Source organism: Syngnathus acus, chromosome 24 (genome assembly GCF_901709675.1).
Source record: "Syngnathus acus chromosome 24, fSynAcu1.2, whole genome shotgun sequence".
Classification (NCBI taxonomy): Eukaryota; Metazoa; Chordata; class Actinopteri; order Syngnathiformes; family Syngnathidae; genus Syngnathus; species Syngnathus acus.
In genome coordinates this window covers 8355128-8382750 of record NC_051108.1, presented here as the reverse complement: position 1 = coordinate 8382750, position 27623 = coordinate 8355128, and the positions used below count along the sequence as shown (strand labels likewise).

The 27623-nt window shown below is 46.8% G+C and overlaps 1 protein-coding gene across 2 annotated transcripts in view; it reads left to right on the top strand.

Moving 5' to 3' along the window:
- Window positions 1–27623, top strand: part of LOC119117707 (1-phosphatidylinositol 4,5-bisphosphate phosphodiesterase delta-3-A-like) — a 124020-nt gene that overhangs the window by 12226 nt on the left and 84171 nt on the right. The window contains exons 3-7 of one of the 2 annotated variants that reach the window (XM_037244154.1): window positions 8289–8400; window positions 17782–17843; window positions 17922–18010; window positions 18446–18575; window positions 18676–18901. In XM_037244154.1, coding sequence (XP_037100049.1) covers window positions 8289–8400; window positions 17782–17843; window positions 17922–18010; window positions 18446–18575; window positions 18676–18901 — 619 coding nt within the window. Of the gene's footprint in view, window positions 1–8288; window positions 8401–17781; window positions 18011–18445; window positions 18576–18675; window positions 18902–27623 lie in introns of both variants that reach the window. The other variant, XM_037244153.1, reaches the window with a different exon arrangement.

The window sequence follows — 27623 nt, the reverse complement described above, 5'->3', positions numbered from 1 at the left end:
GGATTGGCAGAGAGGTGTCTCTTCAGGTTCTCCCCGTAACACCTCTTGGCTTTCCTGACCTCTCGGTTCAGTGTGTTTCTGGTCTGCCTGAACAGGTCGCGGTCGCCGCTCCTGAAGGCCTCCTCCTTGACTTTGCGCAACCTCCTGAGGTTCGGTGTAAACCAAGGTTTGTCGTTGTTGTACGTGCAGAAGGTCTTAGTCTGCACACACAGATCCTCACAAAAACTGATGTATGATGTGACAGTGTCAGTGAGTTCATGCAAGTCTGAAGTTGCAGCTTCGAAAGCTCCCCAATCGGTGCAGTCAAAGCAGGCTTGGAGGTCCTGCCTTGACTCCACTGTCCACTTCCTCACAGTCCTCACCACAGGCTTAGAAGTTTTTAGTTTCTGCCTGTAGGCCGGGATCAGATGAACTAGACAGTGGTCCGAGAGTCCTAAAGCTGCACGAGCCGCAGAGTGGTATGCATCCTTGATCACGGTGTAGCAGTGGTCCAGAGTCTGTGCCCCTCTGGTGGGACACGTTACGTGCTGTTTGTATCTGGGGAGTTCGTGTGCGAGGTTCGCCCTGTTAAGATCACCCAGAACAATGATTAGTGAGTTTGGTAGAAGTTTCTCCATGTCTGTTACCTGGTCAGCCAGCATCTGCGTGGCTTCACTCGCACGTGCGTGTGGTGGGATGTAAACAGCCGCCATGACGATCGAGGAGAACTCCCGTGGTGAATAGAACGGCCGGCAGTTTATGAAAAGTGTTTCTAGGAGAGGGCTGCAAAACTCTTTCAACACCGTGACATCAGTACACCAACGTTCATTAATGTAGAAACAGAGACCACCTCCCTTTGATTTTCCGGAGAGCTCCGCGCTGCGATCTGCTCGCGTTAGCCTGAAGCCCGCTAGCTCCACGGCGTGGTGGGGCGTTCGTTCGCTGAGCCACGTTTCCACAAAGCACAGCGCGGCGGATCTGCTGAAGTCCGTGTTCCTTGAAGTGAGGAGCAGCAGTTCGTCCATCTTGTTCGCCAGGGAGCGGACATTCGCCAGATGAATTGACGGTAGGGCAGAACGGAACCCTCTCTGCCTCAGCCTTACGAGTGCTCCCGCTCGTTTTCCGCGCCGCCGTCGTCGTGCAAGCTTGTACAGCACCGCCGCTCCGGCTAGAATCTCCGACAAACAGTCTGAATCGAAGAGAACAGGAGAGAAAATACCAGAAGAAGACTGTCCGATGTTTAACAGCGCTTCTCTAGTAAAAGTGATCCGGGATGGACAGCAGAGGACACAGAAAACACACAAAATAAGACAAATAAACAGAGAGCGACTCACCGTGGCTGCCATCCGCGGCGCCATCATGACGTCATATTATCATTATAGTTTTCAAGATGGCGGCGCGTGCACACGCAGCGACCTCTCTCTGTCCCGCCCGTACGGTGTTTTGTTCGTTTAATGAGTGTTTGTCCGAAAGTTTTGTGTGTTCGTCTCGTCGTACTGAGTTGTGCTACAAGTACAGCAGGCAGGTTCTGCTCGACATCGGCGAAAGCGAGTTTTGTGGCGTTCTGGACTTTGAAGCGGGGACATTAAAGGAGCTAGGACTGCTCCGTCCTGAAACGTCGCCGGACTCGCCTGCTATTCCTCCCCCGGTTAGGGAGCGTCGGAAGCGGTGTGCGAGGAGGCTGAAGAGGGGCAAGCGCGGAGGCGTCCGGGCCAGGCTGGCGGCCAACCCAGCTCGCCCGGCCATGCCTTCCATTCTTCTGGCGAATGTTCGATCGCTGGACAACAAAATGGATTACGTTCGCCTGCTGAGATCTACGAACCAGACAGTGCGTAACTGCTGTGTGCTCGTGTTCACTGAGACTTGGTTGACTGTCAACATTCCGGACTCTGCTGTACATCTGGAGCGGCTAGCGTGCTATCGGGCGGACCGGGCCATTGTGAAAGGGGGAAAATCGCGAGGAGTTGGAATATGCGTCTACATCCGTGACGAATGGTGCCGGGACTCTGTCGTGGTATGCAAGCACTGCTCGCCATTGGCGGAGTTTGTGATCATTAAGTGCCGTCCTTTTTACCTGCCGAGGGAATTTACTGCGATTCTGCTAGTCGCGGTATACATCCCGCCTTCCAACATCGAAGGCGACAGGATCGCGGCTCTTAGTGAACTGTACCAGTCTGTCAGTGAACAACAGACGGCGCACCCTGACGGTTTCACCATCTTCGCTGGGGATTTTAATCACGCTAACCTGAAGTCTGCTTTTCCGAGGCTTCACCAACATGTTAATTTTCCAACACGTGGTGACAGCTTCCTGGACCTGGTCTACTCTTCACATAAAGGAGCTTTCAAAGCCGCCTCCCTCCCCCATCTTGGACTTTCTGACCATATCACTGTTATGCTTTTGCCCGCATACAGACAAATGGTGAAAGCATCCAGGCCGGTTCGCAAGCGGGTTAGAGTGTGGCCTGAGGGGGCCTCTGATGTGCTTTGAGACTGCTTTGGCTCTACTGACTGGGAAATGTTTAAGCAGGCGGCCACTTGCGATGATCGGACGGATATAGAGGAGTATACTGACTCTGTTTTCTCTTACGTCGCGAAGTGCATTGATGATGTGACCCACTCGAAATACATCGTCTCTCGGGCTAACTGGAAGCCGTGGCTGACTGGGGATGTCCTCGGGCTGCTGAGGGCCAGGGACAAAGCCTTCAGAGCGGGGGATGAGGCTGGCTTGAGGACAGCGAGGGCCGACCTGTCCCGGGGCATCAAGGAGGCGAAAAGGGCGTTCTCTTGCAGGATTATCGCCCACTTCAAGGACAGCAAAGACGCACGGAGCCTTTGGCAGGGCATTCAGACCATCACGGACTACAAGCCCGCGCCGCAGAGCTGTGAGGGCGATATCCGTCTGCTCAACAATCTCAATCGCTTCTTTGCTCGCTTCGACGCTCAGAACAGCACTTGCCCGCTGAAGGCCCCTCCTCCTCCACAAGAGCAGCCCCTGTGCCTCTCTGCTGATAGCGTGAGGAGGGCGCTTGCCGCTATCAACACTCGTAAGGCGGCGGGCCCTGACAACATCCCGGGTTGAGCGCTGAAGGACTGCGCTGGGGAGCTGACGGGTGTCTTCACGGACATCTTCAACATTTCCCTGCAGCAGGCCGTCGTCCCTTCGTGTTTCAAGGCTGCCACCATCGTACCTGTGCCGAAGAAACTTGCCCCGTCCCGCTTCAATGACTACCGCCCCGTGGCACTGACGCCCATCATCATGAAGTGCTTTGAGCGGCTTGTCATGGAGCACATCAGATCCATTCTACCCCCCACCATAGACCCCTTCCAGTTTGCGTACCGAGCCAAACGGTCCTCTGAGGATGCCATCTGCTCGGCCCTCCACTCGGCCCTCACCCACCTGGAGAGTAGGGATTCGTATGTGAGATTGCTGTTTGTGGACTTCAGTTCTGCCTTCAACCCCATTGTGCCACAACGACTCATCTGCAAACTCGCCAAGCTGGGCCTCAGTGCCTACCTTTGCAACTGGCTACTAGACTTCCTCAGTCAGAGACCTCAGGTGGTACGTGTTGGCGACAAGATCTCCGTCAGCATCAGGCCGTAAAATCGATTATTAGTATGAATAGTAGTAGTAGTAGTAGTAGTAGTAGTAGAAGTAGAAGTAGTCGTCGTAGTAGTAGTATTACTTGTAGTAGTGTTTTATTTATTTTTTAATAGGACAAACAGGATAACATTGATGCCCTGGCAGTGGCAATAAGCTTTAGTTTGCTTTGATTACATTTTTAACACTTTAAACTTTATTTCAATGTTGGTGTATAAAAATTGTCAAACGTTTTAGCCCATCACATTTTTTGGCACTTTCATTTATACATTAAAATAAAAACTGCTATACACTACTTTTGACTTTTTGGGGGATTTTGTGGCTATTGCGATTAATTGTGAATAATCGCAATGACCCAGCCGATGTATTTCAAAATGCGCCTTGCAATGAATAAAACAAGGAAAGTGAAGGAGCACTATTTTGTACAAGCAATGAAGATAAATAATTGTCAGTGTTTTCTTTGTTTTTTGTGCAGTTATTGTGCCAGAGCGCAGGGCTTGTTACAGCACCATAACCTTTCTACTTATGTACAGTCACAACACATTTAGATTAGATTAGATTCAAATTTATTGTCAATGTACAGCACAAGTACAGTACAGCAAAAAGAACTTTGACATCCAACCAGAAGTGCAAAAAGCAGTAAAGTGCAGAGTAAAAAGAATACTGAACAGTAGGTACAGTGCAATCAGGTAAATATGAGGTGAGTTATACTATGCGGGATAATATACAAGAGGGACGTGTGCGGATATGACTGGCTAAGTATTTACAATAAGGTGCAGTAGAACAAATATTTGCAGGCGGTACTAGAATGCTAATTATAAATATAGGGTTATAAATAAATATAGTGTCAGTATAACCAGATATGAACACATATGTACAAGCGGAGTAAGAGTGATGAATAAATATATAGATTATATAGAATTATATGCAGATATGGACAGTATATGCAGGTAATACAAGTGTTGTTGAGGTGGGGTTATTGTGCTGAATGATAAGAGTTCAGGGGGATGACAGGGGTGTTGTGCTGCGGAGTTCAGGTCGATGACGGAGGAGGGCAAAAAGCTTTTCCTCAGTCTACTCATCCTGACCCGAAGAGTCCGTATCGCTTCCTAGAAGGAAGAAGCGTAAACAGTCTGTGGTTGGGATGACTGGAGTCTTTGATGATGCTGCGTGCCTTCTTCTGGCACCGTTTTTGTTAAATCGACTCAATGGTGGGAAGTGATGTGTCGATGATGCGTTGGGCCATCTTCACCACCCTCTGCAGTGACTTCCGGTCCGCGGCTATGCAGTTGCCGTACCAGACCGTGATGCCGTTGGTGAGGATACTCTCGATGGTACACCGGTAGAAGTTCACCAGGATTCGAGGCAATAGATGGGCTTTCCTCAGTCTCCTCAAGAAGAAGAGACGCTTGTGGGCCTTGCTGACCAGTGACGATGTGTTGAGGGACCAGGAGAGGTCATCGGAGATCTGGACACCCAGGAATTTGAAGCTGGCGACCCGCTCGACCTCCTCCCCGTTGATATGGATGGGGGCGTGCGTGTCAGCCTCAGTCTTCCATAAGTCAACGATGAGCTCCTAGGTTTTGTTGGTGTTGAGGGCCAGGTTGTTGTTGGCACACCACGTCGTCAGGTGCTGTACCTCCTCCCTGTAGGCCGTTTCATCGTTGTTTTTGATGAGGCCCACCACTGTTGTGTCGTCTGCAAACTTGAGGATGGTGTTCGAGCCATGCGCAGGAGTGCAGTCGTAGGTGTAGAGGGAGTAGAGGAGTGGGCTCAGCACGCAACCCTGTGGGACGCCGGTGCTCAGGGTTAGGGTGGAGGAGATGAGGCCGTCTAACCTAACGGACTGGGGTCTGTTGGTTAGGAAGTCAAGTATCCAGTTGATGACAGAGGGGTTGATATTGAGGTTCGTGTTCTCCACAAGGTTGCCAAGTTTGGTGATGAGTTTGGAGGGGATGATGGTGTTGAATGCAGAGCTGAAGTCGATGAACAGCATCCGCACATGGGTGTTGCTCTCGTCCAGGTGGGAGAGGGCTGCATGTAGTGCAGAGGAGATGGCGTCATCCGTGCTCCTGTTTGCTCGGTAGGCAAATTGGTGTTTGTCCAGAGAAGGTGAGAGCCCAGATTTGACGTGACCCAGGAGCAGCCTCTCGAGGCACTTTATGAAGTGGGAGACGAGTGCAACTGGGCGGTAGTCGTTGAGGCCCTTCGCAGAGGAGTGTTTAGGCAACGGCACAATGGAGGTGGTCTTGAAGCACAACGGGACAGTTGCCTGGGCCAGAGACAGGTTGAAGATGTCGGTGAACACCTTCGTCAGCTGCTCAGCATAGTTCCTGAGCACCTGGCCGGGGATGCCATCAGGGCCAGCTGCTTTGCGTGCATTTGTCCTTTTCAGTGCCGCGCACACTTCAGTGGTTGAGAGAGTGAGGGGTTGGTGATCAGCGGGGAGGGCAATCCTGGTGGCCGTCTCCTGATTGTCTCTGTCGAAGCGGGCATAGTGATGGTTGAGTTCGACGGGGGAGGGGTTGGTTGCAGTGGGGGGGTTGATAGAGGGTTTGTAGTCCGAGATGGCCCGGATGCCCTGCCACATGTGCCGGGGATCGTTGTTGTTGAAATGATCCTCCACCTTTAGCTTGTGGCTGTGCTTGGCCTGTTTCATTGCTTTATTCAGGGCAGCCCTGGCTGAGCAGTAGGCCTGCTTGTCCCCAGATCTGAAGGCAGTGTCACGTGCCTTAAGGTGTAGACGGACCTCGCTGTTCATCCACGGCTTCTTATTTGGAAATGTGGTAATCCGTTTGGTGGTGGTGACACTGTTAATGATGGAGTTGATGTGATCCACCACAGCGGAGGCGTAGGAGTCAATATCAATGATGGAGTCCCTGGTGGCCTGGGTGGCAAACCTCTTCCACTCAATGTTCTGAGTTTCTGAGCTGTCTGAGTGAAGTGGTATGCCATCCATCCATCCATCCATCCATCCATCCATCCATCCATCCATCCATCCATCCATCCATCCATCCATCCATCTTCATCTGCTTACCCGGGGTCGGGTCGCGGGGTCAGCAGTTTAAGGAGGGACTCCCAGACTTACTTCTCCCGAGCCACTTCGTCCAGCTCATCCCGGGGCGTTCCCAGGCCAGCTGAGAGACATGGTCGCTCCAGCGCGTCCTGGTTCGTCCGCAGGGTCTCCTGCCGGTGGGACATGCCCGGAACATCTCCCCAGGGAGGCGTCCAGGAGGAATCCTGGTGAGATGCCCGAGCCACCTCATCTGGCTCCTCTCAACGTACTCCGAGTCTCTCTCGGATGACCGAGCTTCTCACCCTATCTCTAAGGGAGAGCCCGGACACCTTGCGGAGGTAACTCATTTCGGCCGTTTGCCGGCATCTTGTTCTTTCGGTCACGACCCATAGCGTGTGACCATAGGGGAGGGGAGGAGCATAGATCGACCGGTAAATTGAAAGCTTTACCTTTTGGCTCAGCTTTTTCCACCTCGATAGACCGGTACAGAGTTCGTATTACACTGCACCGATCCGCCTGTTGATCTCACGCTCCATCCTGCCCTTGCTCGTGAACAAGACCCCAAGATACTTGAACTCCTCCACTTGGGGCAGGATCTTGTCCCCGATCCGGAGAGGGCATTCCACCCTTTTCCGACAGAGGACCATGGACTGAGATTTGGAGGTGCCGATCCTCATCTCAACCACTTCACACTCGGCTGCGAACCGTTCCAGTGAAAGCTGGAGACCACGGCTTGAAGAAGCCAACAGCACCACTTCGCCTGCAAAAAGCAAAGATGCAATGCTGAGGTCACCAAACTGGACACCCTCAACACCTCGGCTGCACCTAGAAATTCTGTCCATAAATGTTATGAACAGAATCTGTGACAAAGGGCAGCCTTGGCGGAGTCCAACCCTCACTGGGAACGAATCCGCCCTTATCAGTTGGCTCGGGACCCTGTACTCCCGAAGCACCCTCCACAGAACTTCCCGAGGGACACGGTCGAACGATTTCTCCAAGTCCACAAAACACATGTGGACTGGATGAGTAAACTCCCATGCACACTTGAGGATCCTGCCGAGGTTATAGAGCTGGTCCACTGTTCCACGGATGGGACGAAAACCACACTGCTCCTCCTGAGTCCGAGATTCGACCTCCCGATGAACAATGAAACATTTTGATCTCTCCACTTGAGTTGTTTGGACTACAAAAGTCTCACCAAGTAATACACAAAGCGGATTCCTTCTTAAACATGGCGGATCCGCGAATTCGCCATGTTTATTACTTGGATTTCCGTTTGGCAACACCCATTACCTTGTTTGGTTTGTCCCACTACAACGAATGTGATGTAATAGAGAAAAAAAACTTCATAGAAAATGGAGAAATCCGAAAAGAGTAAAAAACAGTCCCCCCAAAATGATCATAACAGTATCACTGCAGCACCTGGAGTGATATACTACATTTTTCTACACTCCATTATACTCCAGGTACACAAGAAAATTATTTTAAAAGCAAAAAAGGTCTCCTTTGAAATTGACAGTGTAGATAATACCGAAACATAAATTTCATTATGATTCAGTCACCGATTTGTTCTTAAACGTCCAAAATTGGCGAAAATATTGATTGTTAGAAGTACAAGCAGATGTTTGCAGTTGTCTAATTTAGCTGAACATAACAGAAAAGAAGAACTAATATATCAATCATTTTCGTGTATAGGTCCGATCACCTCATTGGCAAAAGCAACGTACCCTGAAGCTGCTGGAAGATGGTGTCACTATTTGGTGCCAGTCCCGCAAAACTTTAAGTCGAGCCAAAGAGCAACAATCCTGTAAGTGGTTTGCATTTTTAATCAATATTATTCTGTTTTATTGAGACATACTATGTATACTATATTGAAACAAATTGTTGTTCTGTCAGTGTGAGGCAAATTATTAGGAAATACAAGAAGCATAATATATTTAAATAATAAAAATAAAGATACAAATCCAGAGCTGACAGTAAAGTACAAAACCAAATACATTTTAATCTGTGTGTTGCATTGCTGATCCACTTGACCCATTTTCAAAGTATACGCAATCTTAAAATAGTAAGTACTTTCTCTAATACATATATATATATATATATCCATCCATCCATCCATTTTCTGAACCGCTTAGTCCCCACGGGGGTCGCGGGAGTGCTGGAGCCTATCCCAGCCGTCATTGGGCAGTAGGCGGGGGACACCCTGAACCGGTTGCCAGCCAATCGCAGGGCACACAGAGACAAAGAACCATTTGCACTCGCACTCACACCTAGGGACAATTTGGAGTCTTCAATCGGCCCACCAAGCATGTTATTGGGATGTGGGAGGAAACCGGAGTGCCCGGAGAAAACCCACGTGGGCCCGGGGAAAACTTGCAAACTCCACACAGGGAGGGCCGGAGGTGGAATCGAACCCGCACCCTCCCAACTGTGAGGCGGACGTGCCACCCAGTGCCTTACCGAGCCACCAATATATACATATATGACTGTCTCAGAAAATTTGAATATTGTGATAAAGTTCTCTATTTTCTGTAATGCAATTAAAAAAACAAGAATGTCATACATTCTGGATTCATTACAAATCAACTGAAATATTGCAAGCCTTTTATTATTTTATTATTGCTGATTATGGCTTACAGCTTAAGAAAACTCAAAAATCCTATCTCAAAAAATGTGAATATTTCCTCAGACCAATTAAAAAAAAAAAGATTTATAACAGCAAAACAAAATCAAACATTTGAAAATGTCCATTAATGCACTCAGTACTTGGTTGGGAATCCCTTTGCACGTATTACTGCATCAGTACGGCATGGCATGGAGACAATCAGCCTGTGGCATTGCTGAGGTGTTATGGATGCCCAGGATGCCTTTAGCTCATTTGCATTGTTGGGTCTAGTGTCTTTCAGCTTCTTCAAATTACCCCACAAATTCTCTATGGGGTTCAGGTCAGGGGGATTGGCAGGCCAATCGAGGACAGTAATGCCATGGTCAGTACCCCATTTACTGGTGGTTTTGGCACTGTGGGCAGGTGCTAGATCATGCTGGAAAATGAAATCATCATCTCCATAGAGCTTTTCAGCAGACGGAAACATGTAGTGGTCTAAAATCTCTTGGTACACAGCTGCGTTTACTCTGGACTTGATGAAACACAGTGGACCAACACCAGCAGCTGACATGGCTCCCCAAACCATCGCTGACTATGGGTACTTCACACTGGATTTCAAGCAACTTGGATTTTGCTCCTCTCCAGCCTTTCTCCAGACTCTGGCCCCTTGACTTCCAAATGAAATACAAAACTTGCTTTCGTCTGAAAAGAAGACTTTGGACCACTCTGCAACTGTCTAGTACTTCTTTTCCATAGCCCAAGTCAGACGCTTCAGAAGTGGCTTGACCATGGGAATACGGTTATTGTAGCCATTTCCCGGACACGTCTGTGAACAGTGGCTTTTGATACCTGGACTCCAGCTTCAGTCCACTGTCTTTGAAGCTCCCCCAAATTCTGGAAGCGACTCTTCTTCACAATGCTGTTAAGGCTGCGGTCATCTCTCTTGGTTGTGCAGCGTTTTCTGCCACATTTCCCCCTTCCAACAGGCATTTTGTGGACGTGCTTTGAAACTGCACTCTCTGAACAGCTTGATCTTTGAGAAATGTCTTTTTGTGTCTTACCCTCCTGATGGAGGGTGTCAATGATGGTCCTCTGGACAGCAGTCAGATCAGCAGTCTCCTCCATACTTGTGATATTTTACTCAACCAAGCTGAGTGTTTTTCAAGGCTCAGGAAACCCTTGCAGGTATTTCGAGTTAGACGATTCAAGTGATTAGTTGAATACCCTACTTTTCATGATATTCTTATATTTTGACGCCCCCCCCGATCTGAACCCAAGCGGTGTTCTATTATTGGACTTCTGTGCTCGACACGGATTTTCTATAATGAACACCATGTTCAAACATAAGGGTGTCCATGTGTGCACTTGGCACCAGGACACCCTAGGCCGCAGTTCAATGATCGACTTTGTAGTCGTGTCATCGGATTTGCGGCCGCATGTTTTGGACACTCGGGCGAAGAGAGGGGCGGAGCTGTCAACTGATCACCACCTGGTGGTGGGTTGGCTCCGATGGTGGGGGAAGATGCTGGTCCGACCTGGCAGACCCAAACGCTCTGTGAGGGTCTGCTGGGAACGTCTGGCAGAATCCCCTGTCAGGAAGAGCTTCAACTCCAACCTCCGGCAGAGCTTTTCCCACGTCCCGGGGGAGGCGGGGGACATTGAGTCTGAGTGGACCATGTTCCGCGCCTCCATTGTTGAGGTGGCCGAGCTGTGGCCGTATGGTCATTGGTGCCTGTCGTGGCGGCAATCCCCGAACCCGTTGGTGGACACCGGCGGTAAGGGATGTCGTCAAGCTGAAGAAGGAGTCCTGTCGGGCCGTTTTGGCTGCGGGACTCCGGAGGCAGCTGACAGGTACCGGATGGCCAAGCAGAACGCGGCTTCGGCAGTTGCTGAGGCAAAAACCCGGGTGTGGGAGGAGTTTGGCGAGGCCATGGAGAATGACTTCCGGACGTTTTCGAGGAAATTCTGGTCCACCATCCGGCATCTCAGGAGGGGAAGGCAGTGCAACGTCAACACTGTTTACAGTGGAGATGGCGTGCTGCTGACCTCGACTCGGGACGTCGTGAGTCAGTGGGGAGAATACTTCGAAGACCTCCTCAATTCCATTGTGGAAGCAGGGCCTGGGGACTCTGAGGCGAACTCTCCAATGTCTGGGGTCGAAGTCACTGAGGTAGTTAAAAAACTCCTCGGTGGCAAGGTGGATGGGATCCGCCCGGAGTTCTTAAGGGCTCCGGATGTTGTGGGGCTGTCATGGCTGACACACCTCTACAAGATTGCGTGGACATCGGGGGCAGTGCCTCTGGATTGGCAGACTGGGGTGGTGGTTCCCCTCTTTAAGAAGGGGGACCGGAGGGTGTGTTCCAATTACAGGGGAATCACACTCAGCCTCCCTGGTAAGGTCTATTCAGGGGTGCTGGAGAGGAGGGTCTGTCGGGAGGTCGAACCTCGGATTCAGCAGGAGCAGTGTGGCTTTTGTCCTGGCCGTGGAACAGTGGACCAGCTCTACACCCTCGGCAGGATCCTCGAGGGTGCATGGGAGTTCGCCCAACCAGTCCACATGTGTTTTGTGGACTTGGAGAAGGCGTTCGACCGTGTCCCTCGGGAGGTTCTGTGGAGGGTGCTTCGGGAGTACGGGGTGCCGAGCCAACTGATAAGGGCGGTTCGGTCCCTGTATCACCGATGCCAGAGTTTGGTCCGCATTTCCGGCAGTAAGTCGGATTCGTTCCCAGTGAGGGTTGGACTCCGCCAAGGCTGCCCTTTGTCACCGATTCTGTTCATAATTTTTATGGAATCGCACAACTGCAGCGCACCGCCGAAGGCGCAACCGTAGCGCGTCGCCGACCGCGCAACTTCACCGCACTGGTCGCATTATTTTGACAGAGCCGTCGCTGAAATTTAGAAAATATTTTCAAAGTCCTGATGTACTTTCCAAAATTTAAGTGGACATCAGTGCGCAGAGAGCTTAATTTTGTCCGATCGCGCAACTGCAGCGCACCGCGAACGCGCAACCGTTGCGCGCCGCCGACCGCAGAACTGCACCGCGCTGGTCGCATTATTGTGACAGAGCGGTCGCTGAAATTTAGAAAATTTTTTTAAAGTCCGAATGTACTTTCCAAAATTTAAGTGGACGTCAGTGCGCAGGGAGCTTAATTTGGTCCGATCGCGCAACCGCTGCGCGCCGGGCGCTCCGTGTCGCATTGCTTTAGGAGCGTCTTTGTGTTTTAGGATGGCTTTACTGCTCCCAGTTGCTTCCTTTGGAGGCATGATTAGAGTTGATGCAATCCTAAGCGTAACGAGAACGTAATAACGAAAGGAGTCAGTTGGCCTGCGGGTCCTCTCGGCTCATCTCGCGAGGTTCGACAACCGAATTTCGTCCGACATCCGAAGCAAAAAAATCTCGAATTTTTTGTTCGAATACCGATTTGTTCGAGAACCGGGACGTTCAAAAACCGAGACTCCACTGTATATATATATATATATATATACACTGCTCAAAAAAATTAAGGGAACACTGAAAACACATCAGATTTCAATGGTGAATTTTTTTAGGGGGATATCTATACTGATATGGACAGTTTAATGTCTCAGGAACAAAAGGATGCCACATCTTTTGATGGAAATAAAAGTTTTCAGCCTACAGAGGGCTCAGTATACAGACACCCCAAAAATCAAAGTGAAAAAATTATATGGGAAGCTCGTCCTTTTTGCCTAAATTCAATTTCTGCAACTCAAAATTCTTTTCAATATCTTGTGTGGCCCCCATGAGCTTGTATGCATGCTTGACAACGTCGTGGCAGGCTCCTAATGATACGACGGATGGTGTCTTGTGAGATGTCCTCCCAGATCTGTCTAAGGGCATCAGTGAGCTCCTGTAAAGTCTGAGGAGCAACCTGGCGCCGTGTGATGGACCGAAACATTATGTCCCAGAGGTGTTCTATCGGTTTTAGATCAGGTGATCGTGAGGGCCATTCAATTGTGTCAATTCCTTCATCCTCCAGATACTGTCTGCATACTCTTGCCACAACAGGCTGATTGTTGTGGATCAGGAGGAACCCAGGACCTACTGCACCATGGGTGCAAGGATTTCACCCCGATACCTAATGGCAGTCAGACTGCCGTTCTCTAGCCTGTAGAGGTCTGTTCGTCCCTCCATGGAAATGCCTCCCCAGACCATCACTGACCCACCACCAAACCGGTCATGCTGAATGATGTTGCAGGCAGCATAGCGCTCTCCTTGGCTTCTCCAGACCCTTTCACGTCTATCACAGGTGCTCAGGGTAAACCTGCTCTTATCTGTGAAAAGCAGGGCTGTGGACTCGGACTCGGGGACTCGGACTCGGTCGGACTCGGTCATTTTTTGCCGGACTCGGACCCGGTGCTGATTTTGACTGAGTCCACCGAGTCCGACAATAAAAAAAATACGTTCCATTTTATTTTCATCATGCTGCTGAGAATGCGCGTAGGAATACTGTCCACAGCCCTGCTTGCTTGTTATGAAGACAAATTTAGTTGTTGCGTGCGCGCCCGCGCCTGCCTGCCTGCGTGCGTGCACGTACAAGACCCACAATGCCCCGCGCGCAGCCAAACTGGAAGAACCAGCCGCGGTTCTCCCCTGCCGCGGGAGCGCGCACGCCTTATTTGGAAAGCGAAAAACCGATGTCGTACGGCGTCAGCACTATGTTGTTTTCAATAAAAACATGAAGAAATCACGTTTGCGTCAGTCAATTTTAATTTTTATAAAGGATTATTCTCATTTGATGTCTTTAAATTCATCCGCGTTCTGCCATTGAAGCGGGGTGCATTCAAAGACCAGTCGTACAGACGGAAACGTTTTGTGATCAAATCTTTCATAACGAGAATGATTTGAGTGAATTGATTTGAATGAATAATTGAGAAGAAATTTCAGTTCTGAAGGCTCCTTTTGTCCCAAGCAAAGTGACAGATGGTGGGGAGGGGGGATACAAATTGTAAAATCAATTCACTCAAATCATTCTCGTTATGAAAGATTTGATCACAAAACGTGTGTGTTTTTTTCTTAAATGAACACGTTTGACATTGCTATAGTGTCAGCTTTTAATTATATTGCGCTGTCATGTTAAAGCAAATTAATAAATGCAACAATATTAATTTGCTTTGAAAATACCTGAGTAATAAAATAAAATGGATGGATGGATGAATGATGATGATCACAATTAAGTATAAAGTCTCCTTTGTAATATATACTCCTTGTAGCCTGTTCCCAAAAAGAGGAGTTTCTTTGCATCGAGATTTATGCAAAGAGCTCACGTAATTATATTGTTGCGTTTTGGTGAAATGAATGAGTATTCCGTCTGTACGACTGGTCTTTGAATGCACCCCGCTTCAATGGCAGAACGCGGATGAATTTAAAGACATCAAATGAGAATAATCCTTTATAAAAATTAAAATTGACTGACGCAAACGTGAGTTCTTCATGTTTTTATTGAAAACAACATAGTGCTGACGCCGTACGACATCGGTTTTTCGCTTTCCAAATAAGGCTTTCCTAACCCTCCCCCACCGTCTGTTGTCTTCCGGGTTAGAGCACGCTGGCGTCAGATTTGTTGACTGCCGCTTCTGTCCCGGACCGTGTCCGTTACTTGTTTTTCGTTTTCCCGTTTTCAGTGCACCCGTCTCTTTTATTTTTCTCGTGTTGTCTTTCGTCCACCTCGCATCCCCGCAGCTCCGCTCTCACCTATCTGTTTCCTCTCCCTCGGACTACCAACTACGTTAGCCAGCTAGCCAACAGCCAACTGGCCAAGGCCACCACCGGACCCTCCTGCCTCCCGACTCGGAGCCTGTGGCCGCCTGCTGTGGACTTGACGGCAGCTCTGGCCCGGCTCTCTGGCCTTCCGTCCGGCGTCCTTGGGGGACGGGCTCCACTCCCTGCGGGCTCGCCAACTGTGGCTCTGCTATGTGCCGCCGTGGTGCGTTGGGGCCTGCCGTTCGAGCGGGTGCAGTCGAGGTCGACCGGCATCACCACCTGGTCCACTGCTGCTTCCACACGAGGCTGGGATCCTTCGCCGTCGCCGCTACATCTGACCAGCATTTCCCCGATGGCTCACCCATCTCCTCTTTTTGGACTACCAACCCCCCGTCACCCCCACCTCCCGTACTGGCAACCTCAACAACCTCCGCTCCCGCCCCTCCTGCTCCTCCATCCATCTCCTTCGCACTGCTGACCGATGTCTTGTTAACTATAACCTACTGTCTCTCTCTCTCTCCCCCCCCCCCACTCTTTTTTATTCCATGTAAAAGCGACTTTGGGTTATTGAAAAGCGCTATATAAATTGAATGAATTATTATTAATTATTATAAGGCGTGCGCGCTACCGCGGCAGGGGGAACAAGATCTCACGGGGGAACCAAATCAAGCACAACACCGGGAGCAGCGAGAGAACAATGCTTTGCCTCTAGATTTGGGGGGGAAACGGAGCGTAAGTTACGATCAATGCGGCCACGTTGAGTTGCACTTAGGCTAATGTTTACATTATGTACCAATGTCAAGGACGATTATGTCACCCAGCTTATATCATTGATGTGTTTCGATAGTTGTGGGGTCGTCACTAATTATTTGTGTTTAGATAAATGTCTGAGCTATAATGGTGTAGTTAATGATTAAAACTTGAAAGTATCTGTTTATTGTATTCGTTTATATGTTTAATAAAGACAAAGCCATCACAAAACTGTTGTAATTATTTAGATTTTGATCTAAATTAGCCTTGAATAAAGACTAAGCAGTCACATGATTTAACAGAAAAAATGGACAGCCGGACTCGGACTCCTGGTCAAGAGGCCGGACTCGGACTCGGTGCAAAAATCCGACCGAGTCCACATCCCTGGTGAAAAGCACAGGCGGACTTGCCAATTCTGGTGTTCTATGGCAAATGCCAATTGAGCTCCACGGTGCTGAGCAATGAGCACAGGAAACACTACAGGACGTCGTGCCCTGAGGCCACCCTCGTGAAGTCTGTTTTGGACTGTTTGGGCAGAAACATTCACACCAGTAGCCTGCTGGAGGTCATTCTGTAGGGCTCGGGCAGTGCTCAACCTGTTCCTCTAAGCACAAAGCAACAGATATCGGTCCTGCTCATGGAATGAGGACCGTCTACGGCCCTGTCCAGCTCTCCTAGAGTAACTCCCTGTCTCCTGGAATCTCCTCCATGCTCTGGAGATTGTACTGGGAGACACATCAAATCTTCTTGCAACAGCACGCATGGATGTGCCATCCTGGAGGAGTTGGACAATCTGCGCAACTTCAGGAGGGTTAAGAAATCCCCTCATGCGCCCAGTCGTGATAATGACTAAAGCCAACACTTGTGGAAAAACAGTTAAAAAAGATCAAATGGCCTCCACCTGCAAAATCAGTCTGGGGACCATCTCGTTGTTGCCACTCTAGTGCACCTGTTGTTAATTCCATCAACACCAATGCAGCTGAAACTGATTAACAACCCCCTCTGCCACATATCTGACCAAAACCTTATCAGAAACGTCTCATTGAATTCATGCCATACCCTGATAAAAAACAGTTCCTTTAATTTTTTTGAGCAGTGTATATATAGTATATATGTGTGTGTGTGTGTGTGTGTGTGTGTGTGTGTGTGTGTGTGTGTGTGTGTGTGTGTGTGTGTGTGTGTGTGTGTGTGTGTGTGTGTGTACATATATGTATAGTATATGTGTAGAGAGAAAGACAGAGTGAGAGAGATATACTATAGATAGATAGACATTGTGTGTCTATTTTAGTTAAGCGTAATTGGTACTTTCTGCTCTGCACATGAAAACACAGCTCCATTCTCCACAGCTGGCCAAAGGGGAAGGGCGGGGCCTTTATTATAGACTCTCTAAATTGTATTTAAAATCTTCAACGGGAACTAAACCACCCCCCCAAACAAATTTCAAACATTGAGATTATAGGGCATGCCCGTCACTTTTGGTTTTACAATCTGTAGTTTAGTGCCCTGTACTTACTCAACAGCTGTAATACCATTTTCAACTCACTTGGCTTTGGGAGGTCTTAAATTGCTACAAGACATGATTTAGAACATTGATTGTGGACAGTTTACCACGTACAGTACCCCTCCATATGTATTGGCACCTGTGGTTAAATAAGAACCAACAGTGACACCCATTTAACAAGCACTGAAGTGTCCCAGTCCTTGTAATGCTTCATGTCTAATTGTAACTCATTAAGTCCGTAAGCAATATATACTAAACATCCTGTTTTGATGACCATGTGACAATAATAGTAACTAATAGTCAGTAACGTCTCCACAGTGCAAGTCTGGCTTGTGTACAAATCCGACGGAAGCAGATAAATAAAAAAAAACAGTTTTTGATACTATAGCCAATTTCAAACAACAGCTTCAATGCCTTTGACAACACGTCCGATATTTCTTTCAATCTGGTCTGATCTTATTTGTTCAAACTAATATCAAACATGTAATGAAAATATCACTAACATATGTATGTCACATTGCCTCAAAATTAAAGTGAAAATTAGAAAAGTCATCAACAATAAAAATAATAACTTTGTTTTCTTCATTCTTCGTCTCCCTCATTCACTCAGTCTCCATCACAGAGGTGGAGTGCGTATGTGAGGGCTGTCATTCGGGGACATTTCGGCAGATGGTTGGTGCAGTACCTGAAGAACGGTGTTTGACGGTGGTCTTCAAAGGTCCCCGAAAGAATCTGGATCTTCTCTGCCAGAACCATGAAGAGGCTTATCATTGGACCCGCGGCATCCGGACACTGCAGGAAAGAATTTGCAACATGACTCAGAAAGAGAAACTTGATCAATATCCTTTGATAAATGTAGAATATTCTGGTTGGGTTTAGTATGCCACATGCAAACAATCAAAATTAAGTCAACTTTCTGTTCATCTGCGCTATAAAATCACAAAGCCCCAAATAGTGAGAAATTATGCAAACAGACACATTTGTGTTTGTCTCTTATTTTGATAATTTTCCATTCATAAACTGATTGTTATTCACGCGATTCTTATGTCATTTTAAAACTCATCGACGAGATCATTGTTTGTCCAAACCGAGCTCAGTTTTGATTATGTTACAGATCTTGTCTTGGCACTTGTCAGAATGGTGTGGCGAGTTGGTTACATGCCCGTAAGTGTTTGTTACTTTGAATTCAACACAAACTTTCCAAATATTATCATCGGCTGTGTAAAAAACGTATTTTACTGGAGTGCGATAACTTCCTTGATAATACATGTCACCTGGATTCATGCTTACCTGAGTCGTGCTGATCAGAATCATGATGATAAGATGAGCTATGATGAAGTGCAGACATTGCTACAAATGATCAATATTGACTTGAGTGACCAATATGCCTGTGAACTTTTCCAGGTATGTGACCTGCCTGTCATTACTATTTAACTTCACATCTGTTTTATTTTTAAAACAAAATCTTTAACAGTTGCGTCTGCATCAAATAATTCTTTGACAGAAGTGTGATCACTCAGCCGATGGCCGATTGGACCATGGGGAAATTGAAGTTTTCTGCAGAGAGTTATTGCGGAGACCTGAGCTGGATGCCATCTTTATGCTCTATTCCTCTAATGGATGTGTCCTCTCAACTGCTGATCTGAGGGATTTCCTCAATGACCAAGGAGAGGATTCTTCATTCACACATGCCCAAAGCCTCATAATCACCTATGAACTTAATGAATGGGGTATGCTTACCATAAGATTTCAGTCATACAATATGCGTTCATCAACATTTCAAGTTTGGTCATTACCCCACATTTACATTGGCCAACAAAAAAAAAAAAATCAGAGATGGCTTCATGTGTCCCCAAATGATATTTGAAGCTGATTTAAAAACGTCTTTACTTTTCTCTTGCATATCAAGGTTTGGAGATACAGTAATTCCTTGTTTTTTCACTGGGGTTACGTTCTGCATAGAACCTGTGATAGATGAAATTCGTGAAGTAGAAACCTTTATTTTTTTATAGCATTTGTTTAACAAAGAGTGGTAAATGCTTTCTCACAAATAACTACAGTAAAATAACAATCTTAATCATCAATATGAAGTATGTACTGTATAGTAGGACAAATTTTGACTCGCGTATTTCATTGCGCCTCTGACTGTGCCGCCGCGGCCTGATTCCGCTGCAGAGTGCGTTGGATTTGGTCCGCAATTTGGGAAGCGTGCTAGCCGCGCTTCATGGCAAGAGCCTATAGCCAATCACCTGTTATCCGATTCACTCACTGCATGCTCGTTTTTGTTCTTCAGTTTTAGGAAAAAAAATAAGACACCGAAACAAAAATTAGACTTAAACGGGTTGGTTGAGTTCAATCACAATTCTTGTTAAGAAAGCTCTGTTTTCAGGAAAAATACTATACAGTGCTGGGCTTTTCTTCCAACAATGCTCAAGAGCAGAAAGTCCCCGTTCAGAAAAAGCAACGACAAAAGTTCTTGGTCAGTTTATATTCAGTTTATATTCGGTGGGGGCCGAGTTTGATGGTTGATGATTCCATGGGGGTGGGCAAGTTCTAATGAGAGTTGATTCCATTTAAGTGAGGGGGGTGAGGGGCGATTCGGTGTGTGTGGGGGTTGACTTGGCGGGAGCTGTTGTTTTTCCAGCAAGCTGTCTTTCGGACTTGGCGATCACCTTTTGGCTGGGTTCTTGGCTGTTCTTCTCCTGCAGCTCTCCCTCTGGCACCTCTGCTGGTTTTATCTCCGAGTCTACTTCCTGTAAACATTTTTCCTCCATTCTTGCACAACCGACCTTCTGCATACATCCACTCCACCCTCTGTCGCACATCATTCATTCATCATCATCATCATCGGTTTAAAGTCCATGTTCCAGGCGCCGCTGGGTTGGACTGGATTCTCAGTATGGCCTTCTTCCACCGGGGACAGTCCATGGCCATCTCGTGGTTGAGAGTCCTATACCGAGAAAATTTTTGGAGCAAAACTTTTTACAGCCGGATGCCCTTCCTGACACCAACCCAAGGGGAAATTGATTTTCTGTAGGGGTTAACTCCCTTAGCCCATTCCTCTCCCGAGGAGCCCACTGGGCAGTGGTACTATTTAACCCATAGTTGGGGGCTGGTTCGTGGGCACCAGGGCGTGTCCACACACCGGTGGGCCTGCGTGCCGCACGTCTCAGGGCCAAACCTCCTCCGAGTCCCTTGTAGTTTAGCCTGGGTCCGTGTTGTACCCAGTTACCATGTGTCGCCGCGTGGAGGCACTACATAGGGCTTGCTGTTAGAGAGGCTTTGTACTGGCAGGGAGAGACTTACGCACTCGGCTCTCCCGTTCGCATACTGCTAGCCAGCGGTGAGGGTTGACAGTGAGAAGTGACATGCACTGGGCACTCCACCAACACACTAGACCAGGGGTGGGCAAACCTTTTGACTCGCGGGCCGAACTGGGTTCTAAATTTGGACCGGAGGGCCGAACCAGGAGCAGATGGACGTAGTGTTTGTGTGAAGTAATATAAGCGACCTGTAAAGGTCATTGCATAAAAGATTTTGGCCTTTAGTAGGTAGTAAAGCATGGATATTCCAAACAAGTTTTTTGAAAACAAATGCATTTAACAGCATTAAAAAAAAAAATCATTAAAAAACTGCTATCAGTGATTCTCATAAAATACGACACTATTATTATGAATAACAGTCTCCATCACTTCAGTGCCTGCAGGTCAGATTAATGAAAAATGTTTATCTTATGAGATCACATCAAACAGCAAACATTCTGACCAAATATATCATCTTGAAGAATCGGTGAAAGCATACATCCAAATAAAGTAATCAAAACGGCAACACGGTAAGGGGTATCTGAACATCAGAGCAGAGTTTTAACTCACAAACACCTGGTAACAGAGGTGAGGAAACGGGAAACACTTCCTTAAAGTAAGCCGTAAGAACTTTACAGGTTAAGATTAGTCGCAAACAGGTGGTGCATCAATGTCCTTGAGCATCCTGCATTGTTTGAAAATGAGAATGGTCGCTAGTTTCAATCCCTGCTATGTGTACAAATCATATTCAAAATGCATTTTTTTACAACAAACTTGAGAGCCTCCCCTTCATTTTCAGTGGGAACAGTGTTGTTGGTCTCCCTTTTTTGCTAGTGCATCATAGTCTGGAGTAAAATTTGTTGTGGCAATTCTTAGGAGAGATCCGTTTACCTCGATCTGTGACGGGTTGATGAGGCTGAACGTCACGTCGCGTACGTCGAGCCAAATTGGCCACTCCTTTAACATTCGGCACTCACTTCTTTTCTTCGGGCCACTCATTTTAATGGAAGGATTCCAGGGGAAGGTTTGTGGGTGGCTTTAGCGTAAAACTGTATCTGAAAGCTCAGCGAGCGAATTACAAGAATGCTGTCGTCACAGCCCACGCTCTAAATTCGGGACTGATACAAATAGAGCGCGAGTGCGCCATGTCCGTACTACTGAGTACGTACGTACAGGCACTTGTGAGTGTGCACCGAGCTTTCTGACACGGCTTCCGGTAGTAAATGCGCAGGCGAGCGGTTCCCCATCTACTGGGGAAACGCAGTCATTGCAGGCAAAATGACAAAAAAAAAAAAAGTTTAATAATACAATTAATTCAGGTTTGGCGGGCCGGATTAAACGGTCCCGTGGGCCGGATGTGGCCCGCGGGCCGTAGTTTGCCCACCCCTGCACTAGACGCATCATAACAACCCGACTTGGTCTTATGAAGTCAGACACATTTATGAAGTCAGACACGTTCATCATCCCGCCAATTTGAGAAAAAACATGTCCGTTTCAACATTGAGACGTAAAATTGACAATGAAAACGGTCTGTTTTTTGGGTGCCAAATGTGTATACCCCAGCTACATTACAGGTTTGAAATTTTGGCCCAACTGAATTTGTAATTGAATAGCCCTCCAGTATACAGGAGTGAATAGAAATCTGACATTGTGGAGACTTTAGTTGTTAGAGTGATGCTCACTCTATTTGCAAGAACCACAAGGGAGACAGTATGCCCTTTTATTACCGTAATTTTCGGACTATAAATCGCATTTTTTTTTTCATAGTTTGGGTGGGGGGGCGACTTATAATAATAATAACTTATATGTGAATTTTTTCAAAAATCTTCCAAAAAAAAAAAAAAAGTGAAACCGCCATAAACGAACCGCGATGTAGCAAGGGATTACTGTAATTTGAATTTCAACTGACGTCAGCGGCCCGGCGCAGCCCGGCGCAGCCCGGCGCAGCCCGGCGCGGCGTGGCGCGGCGGTTGTTTACAAAAAGGACAAAGATTGATCACGGGATGACAAAGATGACGAAGGGCCCCACGTACTACCGGCATCATTAGCGGCTTTGTTTCTAAGTGACACGGAGGATGAAGAGTTTGAAGGATTTAAGGATTTGGAGTGACACAGAAGGTTTGAAAAACTATTATGGCTTTTACGTACGCCCGGTCCTACTCTACGGAGCTCTCTTTCACCTCCGTGGATAGAAGTCGGGGGCCGGCACTCGGCCGGGTGGCTGTCCGGGGACGGTGGATGGGGCTCGGTCATGGCTTTTACGCACGCCCGGTCCTATTCTATGGATCTCTCTTCCACCTCCGTGGTTGGAAGTCCACGCCGCCACACGCCTGGAAGTTTGTTTTGTTAAATAAAGAGCCGTTTACCAAACCCACGTCTTTCCTTGTACTTTGTTAACGCTACAATATAGGTATATACTAGATCTGTGGAATAACGACGAGGCTGACGTCAGGGCGCACGCGCGGCGTTGTTGACAAAGGACGAGGAATTTGATCGATGGATTTAATGATTTAGAGTGCACAGATGGTTTGATAATATTATTGCTTTTATAATAGTTATTTGATATCTAATTTATATATCGTTATATGGGCCTGTGGAATATTTTGAAGTGCTAGCGCCGTCAGCGGCGCGCACCCATTGTTGACGAAGGACGATCGATGGATTTAATGCATTGGAGTGACACAGATGGCTTTATAAACGTGTTATTTATGTACCGTAATTTTCGGACTATAAGTCGCACCGGAGTATAAGTCGCACCAGCCATAAAATGCCCAAAAAAGTGAAAAAAAACATATATAAGTCGCTCCGGAGTATAAGTCGCATTTTGGGGGGCAATTTATTCGACAAAATCCAACACCAAGAACAGTCATGAACAAGCAACAACAGGCTAAACGATAGGTATGCTAACGTGACATAAACACAAACTAAGAGCTGAGAACGGCCCTGACGTAAAATTCAGAGTTATTCAAAAAACTATTACATAAATAACACGTTAATAAAACCATCTGTGTCACTCCAATTCATTAAATCCATCAATCGTCCTTTGTCAACAATGCGTGCGCGCCACTGACGGCTCTTGCACTTCAAAATATTCCACAGGCCCATATAACGATATATAAATTATATATCAAATAACTATTATATAAGCAATAATGTTATCAAACCATCTGTGCACTCTAAATCATTAAATCCATCGATCAAATTCCTCGTCCTTTGTCAACAACGCCGCGCGTGCGTGCGCCCTGACGTCAGCCTCGTCGTTATTCCACAGATCTACTATATAACTATATTGTAGCGTTAACAAAGTTCAAGGAAAGACGTGGGTTTGGTAAACGGCTCTTTATTTAACAAAACAAACTTACAGGCGTGTGGCGCCGTGGACTTCCAGCCACGGAAATGGAAGAGAGCTCCATAGACGATAGGTATGCTAACGTGACATAAACACAAACTAAGAGCTGAGAACGGCCCTGACGTAAAATTCAGAGTTATTCAAAAAACTATTACATAAATAACACGTTAATAAAACCATCTGTGTCACTCCAATTCATTAAATCCATCAATCGTCCTTTGTCAACAATGCATGCGCGCCGCTGACGGCTCTTACACTTCAAAATATTCCACAGGCCCATATAACGATATATGAATTATATATCAAATAACTATTATATAAGCAATAATGTTATCAGACCATCTGTGCACTCTAAATCATTAAATCCATCGATCAAATTCCTCGTCCTTTGTCAACAACGCCGCGCGTGCGTGCGCCCTGACGTCAGCCTCGTCGTTATTCCACAGATCTACTATATAACTATATTGTAGCGTTAACAAAGTTCAAGGAAAGACGTGGGTTTGGTAAACGGCTCTTTATTTAACAAAACAAACTTCCAAGCGTGTGGCGGCGTGGACTTCCAGCCACGGAAATGGAAGAGAGCTCCATAGAATAGGACCGGGCGTGCGTAAAAGCCATGACCGAGCCCCATCCACCGTCCCCGGACAGCCACCCGGCCGAGCGCCGGCCCTCGACTTCCATCCACGGAGGTGAAAGACAGCTCGGTAGAGTAGGACCGGGCGTGCGTAAAAGCATTGTCCGAGCCCCATCCACCGTCCCTGGACAGCCACCCGGCCGAGCGCCGCCCCCCGACTTCAATCCACGGAAGTGAAAGAGAGCTCCGTCGAGTCAATCTTTGTCCTTTATGTAAACAACGCCGCGTCGCGCTGCTGACGTCGCCGCGCTGCTGACGTCGCCGCGCTGCTGACGTCGCCGCGCTGCTGACCGCGACGTCGCGCGGCTGACGTCACTTGAAATTCAAATTACAGTAATCCCTTGCTACATTGCGGTTCGTTTATCGCGGTTTCATTTTATTTATTTATTTTTTTGAAAAGTTTTGAAAAAAAACACATATAAGTCGCTCCTGAGTATAAGTCGCCCCCCCACCCAAACTATGAAAAAAAACGCGACTTATAGTCCGAAAATTACGGTAATAGTTTTTTTTAATAACTCTGAATGTTACGTCAGGCCCGTTCTCAGCTTTTCGTTTGTGTTTATGTCACGTTAGAATACCTATCGTTTAGCCTGTTGTTGCTCGTTCATGTCTGTTCTTAGTGTTAGATTTTGTCGAATAAATTTCCCCCCAAAATGCGATTTATGCTCCGGAGCGACCTATATATGTTTTTTTTCACGTTATTGTGCATTTTATGGCTAATGCAACCTATATTCCGGAGCGACTTTTAGTCCGAAAATTACGGTACTTGCAAGTGGAGAAAACAGCGATGTTCGAACGAAGTCTGACTTAGGCCCCTTGCAAGAGCATATTTATTGAGAAAACAGGGTGGGGGTGAGAGTGGACATGTTTGGTGGTCACCTCAGCAACTGGTTAATCAGTGCAGGGGGTCCCAGCTCTTTGTTTTATAAGGTTATGAAAACAGAAACTATTGAAGCATTTTAGATAACTAACTAACCAAGAATGTTTCCACACCATTTGGAAAGTTTCAACAACTGAATGTGGAAACTTTCCAGAGTCAAGGAAAGGTGAAAAGTTTAAACAAAGTTAATAATTCTAGTCTACATTCCAACATAATCAGACGATCAAAATAATTTGTCAACCCTAACATTAGTCATAAGCATTTTTTATGGAATGCAAGGAAGATTCACCAAACGCAGAACACTATGTCAGAAGAGACTGGCAAGCAAGAAATATTCCAAGCGCAGCTCTCAAAACGTTCCTTTTAGTTGAGCCCAATGATGTATTATTGCCACCACTTCATATAAAATTGGACTTAAACAGCAAGAGAAGAGTAATTCCAATGGGTTTGACTTTCTTTGCAACAGGTTTCCCAAAATAAGCAAACCAAAAACCAGAAGGCATCTTTGTTGGCCCATAAATTTGAGAAGTTTTGAATGATCCAGATTTTGAGAAAGTGCTAACTGTACTCAAACTGCATGCTTCGAAAGCATTTAAGTCACTGTGTAGTTTTGGCACGAGAATGACACCTTTACATAAAGAGGGAGTTGAAAAACTTGTCTGAAACTTCAAAAGAGATGTTGCTTTTCTCTAAAACATTTCTATACTCACCTACATTTTCCCTGCAAACCTTGGTGCAATCAGCGATGAGCAAGATTTCAATTTCTCCAGGCTGTAGAAGCAATGGGCAGTACGCTATCAAGGGGTTTGAAATGAACGAATGATGGGCGATGACAACTATTGCTGAATGCTGTATTGTGTTGATTCAAGCCATTGTTAGAAACAAAAATCACATTCAAAGCATGTTTATATTTTCACATTAATTTCCTTATCAATAAAGAAACCACACATGCAATTTTGTGCATGGTTTGGGAAAGTGATCTGTTTAAGGGCAGTGCTAAAAGGGTTTGTTTAGACCAGCCGAGTTGCATATTCAAGATGTACAAATGCCTCCCTTAAGGTAAAAGCATTGTAAGCATATGGGTATTTTAAATGGTCAATGGGCTCTAACTCGTCTATCTCCACTTTTCTACATTTGATACTCAAATCGCTTCACTCTGCTTCCTCATTCATCTACTAATGACATACCATCTGCAACAACTGTGGGTTAAGTGTCTTGAACAAGGATACTTTGACATCGTCACAATGGCTGGGGCTCAAACCCCCAACGTCTGGGTGGGTAGACAACCACTCTACCAATGACCCACGCTGCCCTGCATGATGCTCATTGTGTTTTGTATATTTTGAATATTTGTTTACTTTTTGGTTAAAATTTGAGTGAATTTGTTGTTTTAAAACATTGCATTGGATCCAGTGCGTGATATATATTATGAAGCTTTGAAACGAGAAATCAGAGGATATTTAAAAAAAAAAACTAAGCTCAAACAAAAGTTTGGGTTTCTTCATAAATATTACTAAATACGTAATGTTAAGTATTTAAAGTGCAAGTATTTGTGCAAGGGCAAATGCTGATTCTAAATCAGTGCAAAAAAATCTAAAAAAGTTTCATTTTATTTTTTAAAGCTTGAGTTAAAAATTCTTACACAGTGTTCATAAACAACGTTTAAATCTAGTATTTTGCTCAACAACTTACGACGGCCAGAGTCGACGTCAATAGCACTCTATCTCCACTATATAGAGTATTCTGCTTCTCCCTCCTGAGACACCAGATGGTGGACCAGAATTTTCTCTGATGTTGCTTTGAAGTCGTTTTCCATGGTCTCATGGAACTCCTCCTAAGATCAAATTTTTGTTTTAGCAACCTCCAAAGCTGCATTCCGCTTGGCCATCTGGTACCCGTCAGCTGTCCCACAGGCCAAAATGGCCAGATGAGACTCTTCATCTTAACTGCACCCATTACACTAGTGGGTGTTGCCACCACAACAGGCACAGAGCACCTTATGACCGCAATTATGATTGGCCGCCTCAACAATGTAGGCATGGAACATGGTCCACTCAGACTCAACGTCTCTTAACTCCCCTGGGACGTGGGCAAAGTTCTCCCAGAAGTGGAAGTTGAAACTCTTGCAGGGGATTCTGACAGACATTCCCAGCAGACCCTGACAGTACGCTTGGGTCTGCCATGTCGAATCGGCATCTTCCCCCACCATTGGATCCAACTCACAACCAGGTGGTGATCAGCTGACAGCTTCGCCCCTTACTTTACCCAAGTGGCCAAAACGTGCGGC